Genomic DNA, 15,562 nt, shown 5'->3' with positions numbered 1-15,562 from the left:
ACCCGATAGCTCGAGGTCCATGAAGATCAAAGAAGGATGGCATAGGACATTCAAGGGATTGTAGGATGAGAGTAACAGAGTGCAGTTGTGCCGATGGAGGCAAATTACATAGGCAGATTCTTAAGGATGGCACTGGCACGTGGAGCAAGTGAGTTAAAAGTTGAGAGATGGCACATAGAGTGAGTGAGTTAAGAGACTTGTATTTAAAGGGAGTGTCTAGATCTCAACTTAGGTGGACTTGATGAATTCAGTAATCAATGAGTTGACTGGTGGGTTAATCAACTAAGTAATCAACTCGAGGACTCTAGCTAGCGATTAATTTTAGAGCTAAAACTAGAGTCAGGTGACTAAGGAATTGATTGACTCAGCTGATGGTGGTTGAATCAATTAGGCACTCGGGTTGCTTGGCTAACGAATAGAATGTTTTTGTTTGAGCTCTAGTCAACTAGGGGGGTCAACTGAGATCAATCGACTAATGAAAGAATCCAGATAATTAATTTACAATAGAAAAGCTGGAGAGATATTTTTGATGGAAAAAGGCTATGCAATAATGATCAAATCATGCATCAATCAACCGATAGTAATAAGATGAATGGTTTTCTATGCGAGTAGCAAAACGGTAGCCAACAACTAAAGAGATTGGAGACCTATTTAAGGGAAATAAGATGGAACGATTTGAAGCTAATGTTCACTACCATATTCTTGTAACAACTATCCTTATTGTAATTCTTTCTCTCCCTCATTTATAGGTTTCCTTATAATTTACTAAAATCTTGTGACAACAACCATTACTGACATGAAATCGTAACGTCAATGAGGCAATGTGATTATAAAAAATGATATTAAACAAGCATGTAGACAGCTTGAAGGGAAACCGATGTTGATTAATTGTTAAATTTAAGATGAATGGAGAGTAAGCCCTTACCTAGTACTACCTTCCTGCTCACCCTGCTCATCATCTGCAGCCTCTCCTATTGAGTTGGAGCTCCTTCCGCTCCCGCCTTCTTCCTCGTCCAGATGAGACCCCTCGGGCATCTGCCTACGCCTGTACTCAACACACACACAAACCATATGCAGCACACACTGTAGCGCATACCCAACGATCCACAACCGAAGAGGCATCGACGGCGTCTCATCCTTGCTCATGATCAACACCCCGACGCCGACGCCCACAAAGGCCAGGTTCCACAGGATATCGAGGAACACCACAGGCTTGGAGTAGGCCCAGTCGCTCTGCCGCTCCTCCAGATGCGCCGCCGCCGTCTCCCGCACCATCATCGACGGTTCCCTCATCATATGCCGGCTGCTAGCCCGACGGAGGAACCTAGCGGCGCGGAGGAGGCCCCGGCCACGTCCGGAGCGGCGTCCGCCGTTGCGGATGCCGAGGAACGGGGTGGGGTCGACGCCGGAGACAGCACCAGAGATCGGAGGGCTCGTTGTAGCCATCCCAACGATCGAAGACAAGAAATCAGATAGGAAAGCTGGAAATCTTTCCCTATGACTGACAGATCTGGTTGCTTCCACCCATGTAGATCCAAATCGAGAAGGGAGAGGGGAGAAGGGTGAGAGAGTAGGAAGAATGATATCTTCAGAATTCACGTGGCTCCCGTTTAAGCAGAAACAGAAACAGAAACAGAAGCCGACGCGTAACCGTGTGACTACCGCACGCGACCAGGCCTGTGGATCGGGAACCACGGGAACGAATATGTCCCAATGTCAGGAAAAACAAAGCAGCTGCAACTGGCCTAGCCTCAACAGCGCACGGCCCAAGCACATCTTTTACCACCATGTTGACTGACTTTTATGCGGCCTGAGCTAGGCAGCACTCTCCGTTGGGGTGTAAACGTTTAATTAAATCTAATTAAAAATTCAGTTCAGTTGATTTAGAAATTAGATTTTTTTTTTAAAATACTGATTGATTCAATTTAATCGAGTCGACTTCAATTTAAAAAAATCTTAATTCAGTTAAATCGATTAATAGATTAAATTGAACCGGAATCTTATTTTAAATAAAATCCTTAATTTCATACTCCCGTAACCCTCTTGCCCCTCTCTTCTCCCGGTTCCCACTCGTTTTGAAGTCAAAAACCTTGTGTATATCATCGGTCATGGTTAACAGAACCTAAAACCCCGTCACCTACAGCTTGGCTTGCCTTCCCCTCAAGGCCACGCTCAGTCCAATCAGCACTTGCATGACCATGCGAGTGTCGCAAGACATCCCCTCATTCAATAGAATGTTGAATTGCGAGCTCAAACGATGTTGCTGTATACGCCATCTCAAAAGAGGTGGAAACGTCGTCTAGAGAGGTCAACCATCGGTTTATGCTTTGTCATAGATTCATTAGAAAGGGGTCGAGCATTAAGCACACCAATGGTCAGAGGTTGTCTGTTTGACTCTACACGAGAAGGGAAGCAGAGATGGGAGTGAGGTCATAGGCCTCATCTACCTCATCGAGCATTGATCTCGTGAAGAGGCTAAAGTGGACGAGGAGACACACGAGGCAACAAAAGGGGTCGATTTGGCCAATGGAATATAGAGTTGGGAAAAGAGAATAGACAGAGGTGATCATGGGCTGATGGTGATTGTTGGTATCGCTGTGATGGATGTCGTCAGCAATTCTAGGTTGGCAGTGCACTTGAGGGCCATGGAATTGATGTGGATGAGTACAGTGTTCAAGAGATAGGTGTGGGCTTGCCACAGTTGTTCCTGCTGATGATCCTTTTCATCATCAATGCTTTGTTGCTCTCATATTGCTTGTCTCGATGTCATGCTTGTTGGATCCTGTGGTGGTTTTAACATGATTAACCAAGTTAGGTTGGGTTCTATTTGGTTTTGATCCCTGTGTCTAAGTGTGCAGGAGCTTAAGGGCGCAGGAAGTCGAGCGGAATATACAGCTAGTGAGAAAAACGGCACGGGAAGGAAGTCGACGGGCTCAGTGCGTTCGAAGGAAGAAAGAGCTGCGGAAGAGTATACCGGTGGACGAGAAGAACGTGCACGACGTTCGAGGGACAAGAAGCCAGGACGGAAGCCTACTCGAGGAGAAGGCCGGAAATTGGATTCGGGTGAGCCATATTTTGGTTGGCCGCAATCACCTAATCAAACAAAACTTCGGAAGCTGAAAAGGAGAGGAAGAAGTGCTGGAAAAACAGCTAGAGGCGCCTCTGACTTCAGCACGCTGAGGGTGCCCTCAACAGCCTTGGAGGCGCCCTCAATACCTTTGAGGGCGCTCTCGACCTGGCCAACTTGGTCGTTGACGAGTGGATAAAATTTTATCCGCTCATCCCCTTGGAGGCGCCCTGAACCCCTTTGGAGACGCCCTTAAGACTCGAGATAAGATTTCCAAGAATTATATAAAGGCCCCTGGAGCTAGGAATTAATGATTCAATTCTGTATTCAATTTCCTAACAACTCTTGAGTTCTTTAAGTGTGTAAAAGGTTTCTCCGCCTTCAGAGAAGGAGATTCTTAGTGCGTTGTTCAACCGCCTTGGATTAACAATCATCTAGTTTGTAACCAACTCAAATTGTTGAGTATTCTTTCTTTCTTTTCTGTTATTTGATTTTTTTTACTATTGTTATTTTAAGAGTTGAAAGCACAAGAAGAGTATATTTTATTTTGCAGGCAATTCACCCCTCCCATCTTAGCGGCCCCGCTGAACCAACAATGCTCTCTCTAAATTTTTTGTGCGACCTCACTGATCAGGAAGATGCCTTTTGGGTAATTTCCTCTTCTCGCATGTAGGGTGATATGGTGAATAAGGTAAGGCTCCCGAAGTTGGGGTTAGAGTCAAGAAAGTTGGCTGATATGGAGGTCAAAGTCAAGGAAGAGACAACCCTCGGGGCTAACACGGTTACAAGGCTTGGCTAAGTAGTCTAGCCGATTGGACTTTTAGTCCAATCAGAGCCCAAGTTCCCATGGCTCAGTTATGTCTAGGGTACGTCATAAAGCCCAAGTAGTCTAGCCGATAAAAGCCCAAGTTCCCATAGCTCGGTTATGTCCAGAGTATGCCATAAAGCCCAATTATTCTAGCTGATTGAACTTTTAGTCTAATCGGAGCTCAAGTTCTCATGGCTCGGTTATGCCCATGGCACGCTATAAAGCCCAAGTAGTCTAGCCGATCGGACTTTTAGTCTGATCAGAGCCCGAAGTTCCCATGGCTTGGTTATGTCTAGGGTACGCCATAAATCCCAAGTAGTCTAGCTTATTGGACTTTTAATCTGATCGGAGTCCAAGTTCCCATGGCTCAGTTATGTCCAGGGTACGCCATAAAGCCCAAGTAGTATAGTCGATTGGACTTTTAGTCCAATCGGAGCCCAAGTTCCCATGGCCTAGTTGATCGGACTTTTAAGCCGATTGTAGCCCAAGTTCCCATAGCTCAGTTATGTCCAGGGTACGCCATAAAGCCCAAGTAGTATAGTTGATCAGACTTTTAGTCCAATCAGAGCCCAAGTTCCCATGGCTTGGGGAAAGCCCGAGCTAAGCTGTTTCAACTTGATTCAGAAGCACACGGTCGCATGACTCAACTGAGTGATCTAGCTGATCAGACCTTTTGACCCATCAGACTAGACTCCGAGTCCTCAAAGAAACCAAGCCAAGTCCTCAAAGAGGTCGAGTCCTCAAGGTGGTTTACATCCCTTAGACTAGTCGCCCCCTCTGATAGCAAGGTTTGATCGGAAGATAGAGGGGACTTAGCCGACCTATCATCATAGCACATTAATGACTTAATAGCTCAACATTCCTTTTTGGCTTTTTGCGTAACCATCGCCAGGGAATCAGGGGAATATTCCTCGTACAAGCTGTATACCAGAAGCTTCTACCCTACAAGCACAGGAATTACAAGCCTATTTCAAGAAAGGTGTCAGAGTGTCATAATGATTGGCTCTATCTTAGTAATGTATCAAGATTTGTGCAAAGGGGAAAGGTAACACTATATAAGGGGGTCCCATCTACAGGCGCAAGTACGTGAGGCTTCGTTATCATAGTTCATTATTCATAATTACTATTCTTCATCTTCAGCACCACCATTTGTTTGACTTGAGCATTGGAGTGCCTGTGCTGAGGACCCTTCCCTAGCCCGTGATTGACGTTTCTCATTTCTAGTTCTTTTCCTTAATATGCATATTAGCTCACAACACTAGGTCACACCGGTTTGAAGTCTCTTTGCAGTCAACATCGAAACCACCTATCTAGTGAACCATCCTCCTCGATTCTAGACAGGATCAAATTTTGCGCCATCTGTGAGAACTTCGCCTGAATTTGTAATGCAAAGATGAAAAAATATGGATGATTCACAATAGTTACTTTGTCGCAAGAGGGCCTGGAATTGCTCATGGTCGCACAAGTGCAAAAGTTGGTACAACAACAACAATAAACTGACAGACATCCTTTGCCAAATGACCCAACGTACTCAGTGATAGGACCTCACACCGAGCGAAGGACCAAGGAGGAAGGATCGATAGAGTTTCCTCTAGTCCCTCCGCCAATCGATTTTACTCAAGCTAGCGCCCGTACAGCCAAGTGATTTTCCTCCTATACCCCCCATCTCCAATTGTATACCACCGAGCGATACTCCGTACGTCGCTCGAAAACATGGGTCGTCTAGAGAGGCTTAAGGGATCATCCTCGGAGGACGTACCCTCTCAGGATCTACGGAAGGGGGAGGCTCTAGCCCCTAGTGGCTCTCCGAGCAAATATGCTTGTTGTTCTCCTAGGAAATATGGGAGGACAAACTACCAAGTTATTTCCGACCCTTAGTGATCGGGGAATATGAAAGAGCAACCGACCCAAAGAACCATCTTCTCAAGTTCAATAATGTAGCTATCCTCCACCAATATATGAATGACGTTAAGTACCGAGTATTCTTAACCACCCTTTCAGGCTTGATATAGAGATGGTTCAACCAGCTTCCGGCTGACTCAATTTGTTTTTCAAAGATTTCCGCAAGACGTACCTCCCCCACTTCGCTAGCTACCGTCAATGTCATAAGACGCTGAGTTTATTTTCCCTCAAGCAAGGGCCCAAGAAGGCGTTGTGGGCGTACATCAAATGGTTCAACCAAGTATCCATAGACATTCCTTCGGCCAATCTAGAGATTCTAGTGAGCATTTTCTCCCAGGGGCTCACAAATGGTGACTTTATTTTGGTCCTTGATCAAAAAGCCACCTAGAAACTTTGAGCATCTACTGGGGAGGACAACCAAGTACATCAACATGGAGGAGGCACAGTCTTCTTGGAAGAAGGAAGTGGTTGCGACTGCTCTTGTCCTTCTTGCCTATGAGCGCTGAGCCCCTCTCCCTCCTCTACCACACAAAGGACCTCGAGTGGGTCATCCACCTTATCCCCATGAGCAGCGACTGAGCATAATCCAACACATGGAGGTCGTGCAGATGCAATTCCCCGAGCCCCATCGATGACCTTGTCGTTCTGTACTTACCATCGTTCGAGGACCCAAAATATTGAGAATTGTTATCAATATAACCAAGAGGTGTGCCAAGCAGTGATAACTAGCATTTTTTATCTATTATTTTGGCTCTTATACTTGATATTTTTACCTTCTCGTATAATAAATTTAGTATTTATATAATATTTTGAGTAGGAAATTATTTTAGACTTAATTATAAATTTTCTACAATTGTGGAATTAAATCTCATATTTTAATGTGATTTTATAGGAAATCCAAAGAGTTATGACTTAGGGTAGAGTCAAATCGAAGCTGGCTTAATTTGGAAGTTAAATAGAGGAGATCAAGCTGAATCAATCTGAACCATTGATCCAGATCTAGAGAGATCTTGTTTTTTTCATTCAGATCTAAGTCATCCAGCTCTTGATCTAGATCTAAAATAATTTGGACATTTGCGTCATCAAGAATGAGATCAAGCCACTCATCATTCTCATCATTAAATCTGAACCCCACATCCACTCATATTGAACAGACGGCTCAGATTGGAGGAAGAAAGACTTTCATTTCCTTCATGTGGACGCATGAAGCGACAACAGCTAGGATTTCAATTTCTCTTCATCAACTCCTGATCATTCCTTCCTTTCTCCCGAGCAATGCGGCGAAGGAGACGACAACATCTTCTAGCGGAGCTATAGCCATGACGACATTCGGCAGAGTCGGAGTGGTATCTCTGGTGAGGCCTCTCATCCCTCCTGTATCCCCTTTGGGTGAGCCTTTGTCAGACGCGATAAAGAAGACAGTAGCAATGTCGACGAGTAGCAAGCTGTAGTTATCCTCTAGCGCCCCTCCATTTCTTGTACCAGCATCAAAGTACTGAGTTACTCTACCGGACACGATGAAGAAGGCAGTAGTAAATCAGAATTCTAGCATCCCTCTTCCCTTCGCTGGAGAAGTCCAGTCGACGTTCATCCACGTTTCTCGACCACCAACCACAACTCCAAGTTCCTCTACTAGAAATGGCGAAGCAGGCAACGACTTAGGGTTCAGACATCCCCCTTTTTATCCTTTCGCTAGTGAAGTTACAGCAGAGATCTTACAGGTTTCGGCACCACACAACCTCAATCTACCCAAAGCGGTGAAGAGAGCATATCTAGGTTGACGGTTCTTAACAGATTTTCTTGTCATCCAACAAATTTCCTTGGAGTGGTTCGCTTCAAGGAAATTGTGCTTCCACCATTGACGCTTACATTTTCGACCAACGACATCATCGTCCATCGAAGTCAAGAGGATTCCAAGTGATAGAGGTTTTCTTCCTTGGCGGTTCTATTTGTGACAAGCAAAACACTTCTCGTGTTTGATCGGCGAATTGGATTGGTTACTTAGGATTTAATTGCTTTCCATGTTTGTTTATTTTCATTAATGTTGCTTAATTATTACCTTTGCAATTTTACTTGTTTAGTATCTTGTCTATTGATGATTAAACTTATGTTGTAGGGTGATAATTCATGTTTGTCATTGATAGTTAGATAGAATTATAGTTAATTCTTCTTGCATGTTATTTATGTTGATGATATTATCTATAGTGTAGAGTGACACTACATTATGGGTTCATTATTGATGGTTAGATAGGACTTTCAATTATTACATTAGGTTTAGAAACCCCCAAAATAAATCCCTTGTTTGATTTTATTTGGAAGTAAATGTCTTATCACTGGTTCCACATTAGAGATGACACGGTTCTCTACTATACTACCTTAGTGTAGGTTAAGGGGTTCAGTTGGTTATAAATTGTTAATTTGATTTGCGTAAGTGACAATTGCGACCTTATCAAATTTTGAAGTCGTTGCGGGGAAACCTAGTGGTATTCGTTTGTTTCTAGACTATATATTTGTTTTATCTTTATCTTATTCTTATTTTTTTACTTCATTATTTTATTTTTCATTTGATGTAACTGTTAGTATCTCCCTTTCGCTCTTAAACTTTGCAGGTTGAAAGAAAGGGGTGAGGAAAGTAATACTTTAGCTATGTCATGAATAAAGGCCTATTTTGGCCAAATTTCATCAGTTAGACCACCGTTTCAAATTTTTAATATTTTTATTTCATTTTTTATTTGATTCTCTCTTATTTCTACTTCTTTGGCGATTGCAAAAATTCAAAAATATTATTAGGGTTTAATTATTTCATCTCTTGTATGCACACATTTGATCTTGTATATTTCCTGTGTCTTTTGATTTTATGTGTATGCCTTTCAGGTAAAACTAGGAAATCTCTGTGTGTCATCAATAGTTTTAGTATTAGGTGTGATCAGGATCTCAAATTTATTAAGTAACATGGAGAACGACACTAAATGACTCTTGGAGAACTTTGGGCACTAGATTTGTCAAATGAGTCATTCTGCATTAGATACTCTAATTTAGAAGCAAACTTCGAGTTATGGCAAATTATTCATTTATTACCGAAGTTTTATGAACTTTCTGGTGAAGATCCCAATAAACATCTATAGGAATTTCATATGGTGTGCTCTACATTAAAATCACATAGTAAATCAAGAGAAGATATCAAACTTGGAGCATTTCCATTCTCACTAGCAGATTTAGCAAAAGAATGGTTGTACTGTCTCCCACCTAATTCTATCACTAGCTGGTTTGAGATGAAGAAATCATTTCTGGCGAGGTTCTTTCCTGCCTTTATGATCACAACTATTTGGAGGAGTATTTGCGGAGCTCAATAATTCATAGGAGAACCATTACAAGAATATTAGGAGATATTCAAAAGACTTGTTGCTAGTTGCCCTCAGCACCAAATTAGCGATCATCTACTGATTATGTACTTCTATGAGGGATTACTTCCAATGGACAGGAGTATGGCTGATACAGCTAGTGGAGAGACTCTAGTTAATAAGACACCTACTCAAGCTAGAGAATTTATTGAGATTATGGCTGTAAATTATTATTAGTTTGGGACTAGATCATTGATTGCCAAAGATGTTCATTCCTTTGCCAATGTGATCTCGACTAGTGTCTTGCATCATCAGCCTGATCCTCAGTATTATCAGCTCCATCAACATAATAGGTATAATTCATTGTTAGGATTCAGGTATGGAAACACTCAACAAGGGACTTTTGAGTGGCCCCAGTATTATCAGCTCCATCAACATAATAGGTATAATTCATTGTTAGGATTCAGGTATGGAAACACTCAACAAGGGACTTTTGAGTGGCCCCAATATTACCATCCTTATTTTCAATACCACTAGCCTGAGCAGGATCTTAGGGAGCAGTTGCAAAAATTTTGACAACAACAAAAAATATAGTTCTGACCAAGAACACATTCATCGACATAATTATAGTTACAATTATATCAATCTACTACATCAATTTTCGAGAAGATAGATTATAGATTTTGTGATATTCCTGGCCTTATTTTAGTTACTCTACAAGACTCTTCTAGTTTATATTGTGATATTGTAGTTGATCTTGTTAACATTGTTGTTGATGATATTGTTATTCCAAATATTCTTAATGTTGTAGGTGTTGTTGATAAGGATGGAAGTGTAGGGACTTGTGTTGTGAAGACAAAGCCCTAAGAATCGCTTCCTTTGATTATACTACCACCTGAGCCAGTCAAGCCTGCTATTCTACTTAGTGATGATGGAAGTGTAGGAATGACCACCCAAGAATCACTTCCTTTTGAGTGCATGACCACCTCAACTAGAGGCAGAGCCTTTACTTGACTAAGATGATGTTACATTCATTGTTTTAAACCCTCTAGGTACCTTTCAGCATGGTAAGGTCAATATTTCTTTAGAATCTTTAGAAAATTTTATGGAGATAATTCATTCTGATTTTATTAGATGCAACTCATCATGTAATTCATGCTCTATTGACATTAATGTTATTTCTAGTCCATCTAACCCCGCATGCATGCGGGAAATGCATCATTCTTTTGTCAATGTTCAAGATTTCCATAGGCATTTCAGTGGGAGTCAATTATATAAGGATACATTCTACCATTGGAAGATGACCCTAACACTTTATACAATAATGACACTTCTGGAGTAGACACTCCAACTAAACCATCTTCGACCACTGAAGAAAATTTTTAAGGAGACGATGATGGAGGGAGCAGTCCTCACTTCACCTACAACCATCCTACTTCCATATTGGCTTCTATAACTAAATTGACTCCGACCACCAAAAATTTAGGGTAGTATCTCTAAACCTCCAGGCTTAAGTATTAGAGTTTATGAATCCTGGTAACCAAGTGAGATCTCACTTTTTCTTTTTGTTTGTATATATTTCTTTGCCTGGTTTACTTTTGGTTGGTAATTCATTTTTATTTTATCTTGTCAATTTTCATAATAAAGTTCCTATGCATTCTTTTTATCATTTTAGAAATTATGAAAGCTAGTTAAATTACACTACAACAAAAATGACTTTCCGCAGCGCATCATCAACAACACGCGGTTAAAGCACGCGGTTAATAATAATTTTTATGGCGTGCCCAATTATGTGCACTCGGATAGTATAATATTTATATAAACTATGTCTTGCCAAAATAAGTATGCTGTCAATACATTTTTCTACGGCATACAATGTGTGTTGTTAAAATTTAATATTAACAGCATGCAGAGCATGCTATTAATAGTTATTATACATATATAAATGACGGCATACAAAAATATATGCTACGAATAAATAGTTTAACAGCGTACAATATGCACCGTTAATAATCCTCCAAAATTTCTAAATATCAAGCCAAAAAATTTCACACGAAACCTCCCGCAATTATTAGCCAAACATCCTCACGCCCGCGAACTACTTCCAGGCGAAACATCCTCACGCCGAACCTCTCCTCACTACGTACAAAAACCAGTCGGCAAAACCTAAAATCGCTACCTCTCCTCACGCGACCTCCTCCTCACGCGAACCCTAAACTCCTCTCCGCCAACAGTGAAGCCCTCCTCCTCACGCGAACTCTCTCTGCCGAAGCCCTCTCCGCCGAAGCCCTCTCCACCGAAGCCTCCTCACGTGAACTCCCTCCACTGAAGCCTCCTCATGCAAACTCCCTCCGTCGAAACCTCACTGTCTCAACCCTAAACTCCGCTCTCCGCCAAAGCCTCCTCACGCGAACTCCCTCCGTCGAAGCCTCTCTACCGCAGCCCTAAACTCCTCTCTGTCGAACATCTCCGCCCATCCTATCTTAGACGAAGTGCTCTAAGGCAAAGCCCTCTCTGGTGAAGCCCTCTCTGCCAAAGCTCTTCTCAAGTTGGATTTTCTTTTGTTTTCTTTGTTTTTCTTGTATTATGTTTTCTTTTGTTTTCTTATCAAAAATCAAATGAAATAGAAGGATTCAAAGAATAGAGACACACTGATTCGTTACAAGCCAAGGTGTATGTCAGGTTTAAAGCACTAGATAGATCTGATAATTTCTGGCAGTTCAGTCTGGTTTCAAGAAGAACAAGAAGCTGGTGATGAGGATGAGGAGGTCATATTTAAGATTGGCGTTGCCGCCAATAGGTAAAATTTGATTATTTTTTAGTCTTTTTTAGTCAGCCTGTCTCATAGAGGCGCAAAAGGAAATTATTTAAGTAGCAATTTATTTTATTCAGAATCTAAACATGCAAAGATGATCAAAATTGTTGTTAAATATCTCTCTACTGTTGCTGTGTTATAAGAAACGTTCTATAGATACACAGAGTATCGAACTTCATCAAGTTTTGACTTCTGGTTTCTAATTGGATCATGTTAGCCTAGTATTTAGGCCAGAGCTTTTCTCTTTTCATCTTTTATTTTTATCTATTAGGCTGATGCAATGCATTGAAAGAAAGACAAACTATTAAGTATAGTTTTGTAGTTCAAATATGATACCGATGATGGATGCCATATTGGTTTTGTAACTTCCTTTTTTCTGTCTGGTTATTCAACTGCAGATACGATTTGCTCTGTCTTGAAGGAATTGCTTGGGCTCTTAGAATTTTCATTGAAAAGGAAGCTAGCCCTTTGTATACAGTCACTAGTGTCTCACCCGAATCAATACTCAAAATGCATGTCAAACCTGAGGTGATTAAAATGATTGAGACAAGCTTCTTGGGTTTTCTTGTTTTATTTTTGTTCTTATATCTTTTTTCTTTATTTTTTGAGACAAGAACAAAGTTTGTAACATGATTCTCTTATTTAATAGACCTCATTGATCCGACCTTTTGTTGTTTGTGCTGTTTTGAGGGGAATAACCTTTGATGAAGCAAGATACAACATCTTCATTGACCTGCAAGATAAATTGCACCAAAATATATGTAGGTATGCTACATGTTTCAATTATTGCTAGTTTTCTCCATTATTTTTGTTGGTGAATCAGTGTCAAAATTTATTCTTCTTGGAATACCAAGCGAAGAACCTTAGTTGCTATTGGGACACATGATTTGGATACAATAGAGGGTCCTTTTTCCTATGAGGTAACCTATGTGCCTTGCTTTATGATAAGTAGTAATCCTTTATGCTTTTGGACCTTATGTTACTGCTGTTAATAAGCTTGAAATCACACAACACTATTATGGAGATAATGAACTGTGCATAACCAACACAAATCATCCAGAAGATATGGAATTCATTACTAATATAGTACATTATCGAAGTCTCTTCTTATATGATACTGCAAATGCCACGATTCTGAATGCTATTTTATTGAGATTCTAGGTAGTAGGTAGAAAATCCTTACATTGTTCAATATGCCATAGTTAGCAAAATGTCTATGCCTTTTTTACTCTTCACATGAATTAGCTAATGAAGCTTTTAGTGCCCCACCATTGTTCTTCTCTCATATGAGGATTTCCAATGTTCTTACAATTTTTTCCTTTCCTTTTCACTTTTTAGGCTTTACCACCTCAAGAGATTAATTTTGTGCCTTTAAAGCAGGTACTTCAATATTTATGTATTGTCGTCTTTGTACAGTTTGATGCTATAAATATCACTTAATTCTAGCTACTTTTGCAAGATCCACATGTCATTCTTCATTTTTTCTGTATGAAAATTTCTCCGATATGCTACATTTGAAAATTTGTTAGAAATTAATGAAGTTAAAGTACTGTTATAGATAACTCTATAGATTGGAGAGGTTTGCAATCAATAATTTAATGTCTCGTTTAATAGTCTGTAGTCTTATTTCTAGTAAATTTTTTGTGTTAAATAATTGATCCATATAATTTTGGTTTAATTCTATTTTTCTTTGCTGCTTCGTAGGAGAAAATTTTCAGGGTTGATGAGCTGTTGGAATATTACAAAGTAAGTTTTTCTAGATTGTTTCTTTAATAAATTGATTGATTAATCACTGATGCAGAACTTCTTTCTTCTATTTAAAAGCACTTATTCTACGTTGATAGTGGATTAATGTAAATGCTCCTATCTATTTTGAAACACAGTAGCTTGCCTCTCTTGTCGACTTGTATATTAATAATTTATTTCTTTTGTATGCCCTGTTTTATGAAAATGCAAATTTCTAAAACCATGAAGACTATTGACTTATCACCATTTCTGTATATTGCAGTCAGATATAAAGCTTAAGAAGTTCTTGCATATAATTGAGAACTCTCCTGTGTACCCAGTGATCTATGATAGAAATAGGTAAAAATAATCATCTATTACCCACATTATTCGGCTACAACCTGACAATCTCTTGGTTAATTTGTCAAATAATTGATTTTGATTATTCTCTAATGTACTTTATACTTATATGTTGTCCTTTAATGTACTTCTGGTATTGGGAATGATTTTGGTAGCAATAGCGATATCAATAGTGGTGTAAAAAAAATGATGGTTTTGGTCATGTTTTTCAGGTAATTATCATAAATTATGTATTTCTAAATCACAAAATTGTTACAAAAATATACATGATTGAATTAATAATTTTTTATTGTTTATTTACAACCAAATTTGAGAAATGTGAGTCATGGAGATATCTGTGCTAATACCAAATGTAAGCTGCTTCATTGGTCTACCGATGAATTAGTTGTTGTAGAAGGTCGAATTGCATCCACAGATCCAAACACAAAAGTGCATCACGTTATTCTTTGTGGATCATGTTGGAAAGTTTGGGTTGATAAGGTTTTGGTGGAAAAGGTGGACCTAATTCGATCAAATGATGAAATGCAGTTTCTCAATGATGTAATAGGAAGCACGGTCACATGGTTATCTAAATTTATAGTATTGTGTGATTGATACATATTGTACTAATTTGTGTGGATTGTAAGTTTATTTGTTGTTATGTAATTGCTAGTTTGTTAGAGATTTCATATCTTGTTTTAGATCTTTAGAGTTTTTTGGTATAATGAAAAACTTTGGCTTCTATTAATTTTGTATAGATTTGATTTGAACTAAATTTGTTGTAAAATTTTGGTTTATTATTTTCGTCAAATTATTTTTTTTAATATAGTTAAGATCATCAACAGTGTACATTTGCACGTCGCGAAAAATATTATTTACGGCGTGCTTTGCGTGCTGCGGAAAATATTATTTGCGGCATGCTTTGCGCGCTGCTGAAAATATTATCCGCAGCGTGCAAAGCATGCCGCGGATAATATTTTCCACGGTGTGCTTTGCGCGTTGCGGATAATATTTTCCGCAACGTGCAAAGAACGCCGTGGATAATTTATGACTTTCAACAGCTTTTAATTGTGCAGCGTGCAATGTGCGTTGCGAAAAGCGAATTTGCACGCTGCGAAAAATAATTTTAGTTGTAGTGTTAATTGTTGAGTTTGCAAATTTATTGTCATGATTGGATTCTTGGATTACATGTGGCTATAACTTGGTGATGGATTCTATGTGGGTAGATTGAGATGATAATTTTGATGTACCTAGTGAGGATTTTTAGGCATATTGTTCTCATTTAGTGTGATACACCTGTGGTTAATGTTATTATAGAACTTGCTTTAATTCTTTTAAGACCATATTATTATGGGATTGCATGATTTTTATGAAAGTCATCTTCACTTGTTTCTATTCATTCCTTGTGTTATCACATGTTACTTGAATAATTCCCTTATCTTTGAACATGTCATTCTTTTCTCTCGTCCATCTATTTCACTTTATTACTCTTTAGTATATGAATATTTTGGATATTGCTTGATAAGTGTGTTGTTCGGGACATACAAAAGTTTAAATATAGGGGA

The 15,562-nt window shown here is 39.6% G+C and overlaps 2 protein-coding genes across 10 annotated transcripts; one reads left to right on the top strand and one right to left on the bottom strand.

Annotated features, from left to right (window-relative positions):
• Window positions 1-905: 905 nt before the first annotated feature.
• LOC122036599 (E3 ubiquitin-protein ligase At4g11680-like) lies at window positions 906-1,655 on the bottom strand. The gene has a single exon (XM_042595971.1). The coding sequence runs from the start codon at window positions 1,444-1,446 to the stop codon at window positions 922-924; it is 525 nt and encodes a 174-aa protein (XP_042451905.1). The 5' UTR covers window positions 1,447-1,655; the 3' UTR covers window positions 906-921.
• A 9,530-nt stretch (window positions 1,656-11,185) lies between these two features.
• LOC122036600 (phenylalanine--tRNA ligase beta subunit, cytoplasmic-like) lies at window positions 11,186-14,188 on the top strand. 9 transcript variants are annotated; one of them, XM_042595977.1, is made up of 8 exons: window positions 11,186-11,635; window positions 11,801-11,918; window positions 12,332-12,461; window positions 12,624-12,698; window positions 12,787-12,853; window positions 13,272-13,313; window positions 13,638-13,679; window positions 13,942-14,188. In XM_042595977.1, the coding sequence occupies exons 2-8, from the start codon at window positions 11,873-11,875 to the stop codon at window positions 14,020-14,022; spliced, it is 483 nt and encodes a 160-aa protein (XP_042451911.1). In that variant the 5' UTR covers window positions 11,186-11,635; window positions 11,801-11,872; the 3' UTR covers window positions 14,023-14,188. The 9 variants fall into 9 exon arrangements, 8 of the variants coding, with proteins under 8 accessions (XP_042451911.1, XP_042451909.1, XP_042451912.1 ...); XM_042595975.1 differs by having other exon boundaries at window positions 11,749-11,918; XM_042595978.1 differs by having other exon boundaries at window positions 11,746-11,918; window positions 12,793-12,853.
• The last annotated feature ends 1,374 nt before the right edge of the window (window positions 14,189-15,562 follow it).

This window comes from Zingiber officinale, unplaced genomic scaffold (genome assembly GCF_018446385.1).
Source record: "Zingiber officinale cultivar Zhangliang unplaced genomic scaffold, Zo_v1.1 ctg179, whole genome shotgun sequence".
NCBI lineage: Eukaryota > Viridiplantae > Streptophyta > Magnoliopsida > Zingiberales > Zingiberaceae > Zingiber > Zingiber officinale.
This window is presented reverse-complemented; position numbering and strand designations above follow the sequence as displayed.

Excerpts from the sequence above, each read along its gene's own strand:
- LOC122036599 (XM_042595971.1), bottom strand. The coding sequence starts at position 1,446 with ATGGCTACAACGAGCCCTCCGATCTCTGGTGCTGTCTCCGGCGTCGAC.
- LOC122036600 (XM_042595977.1), top strand. The coding sequence starts at position 11,873 with ATGAGGATGAGGAGGTCATATTTAAGATTGGCGTTGCCGCCAATAG. Across the intron at positions 11,919-12,331 it reads ATTGGCGTTGCCGCCAATAG|ATACGATTTGCTCTGTCTTG; the intron begins GTAAAATTTGAT and ends ATTCAACTGCAG. Across the intron at positions 13,680-13,941 it reads AGCTGTTGGAATATTACAAA|TCAGATATAAAGCTTAAGAA; the intron begins GTAAGTTTTTCT and ends TGTATATTGCAG.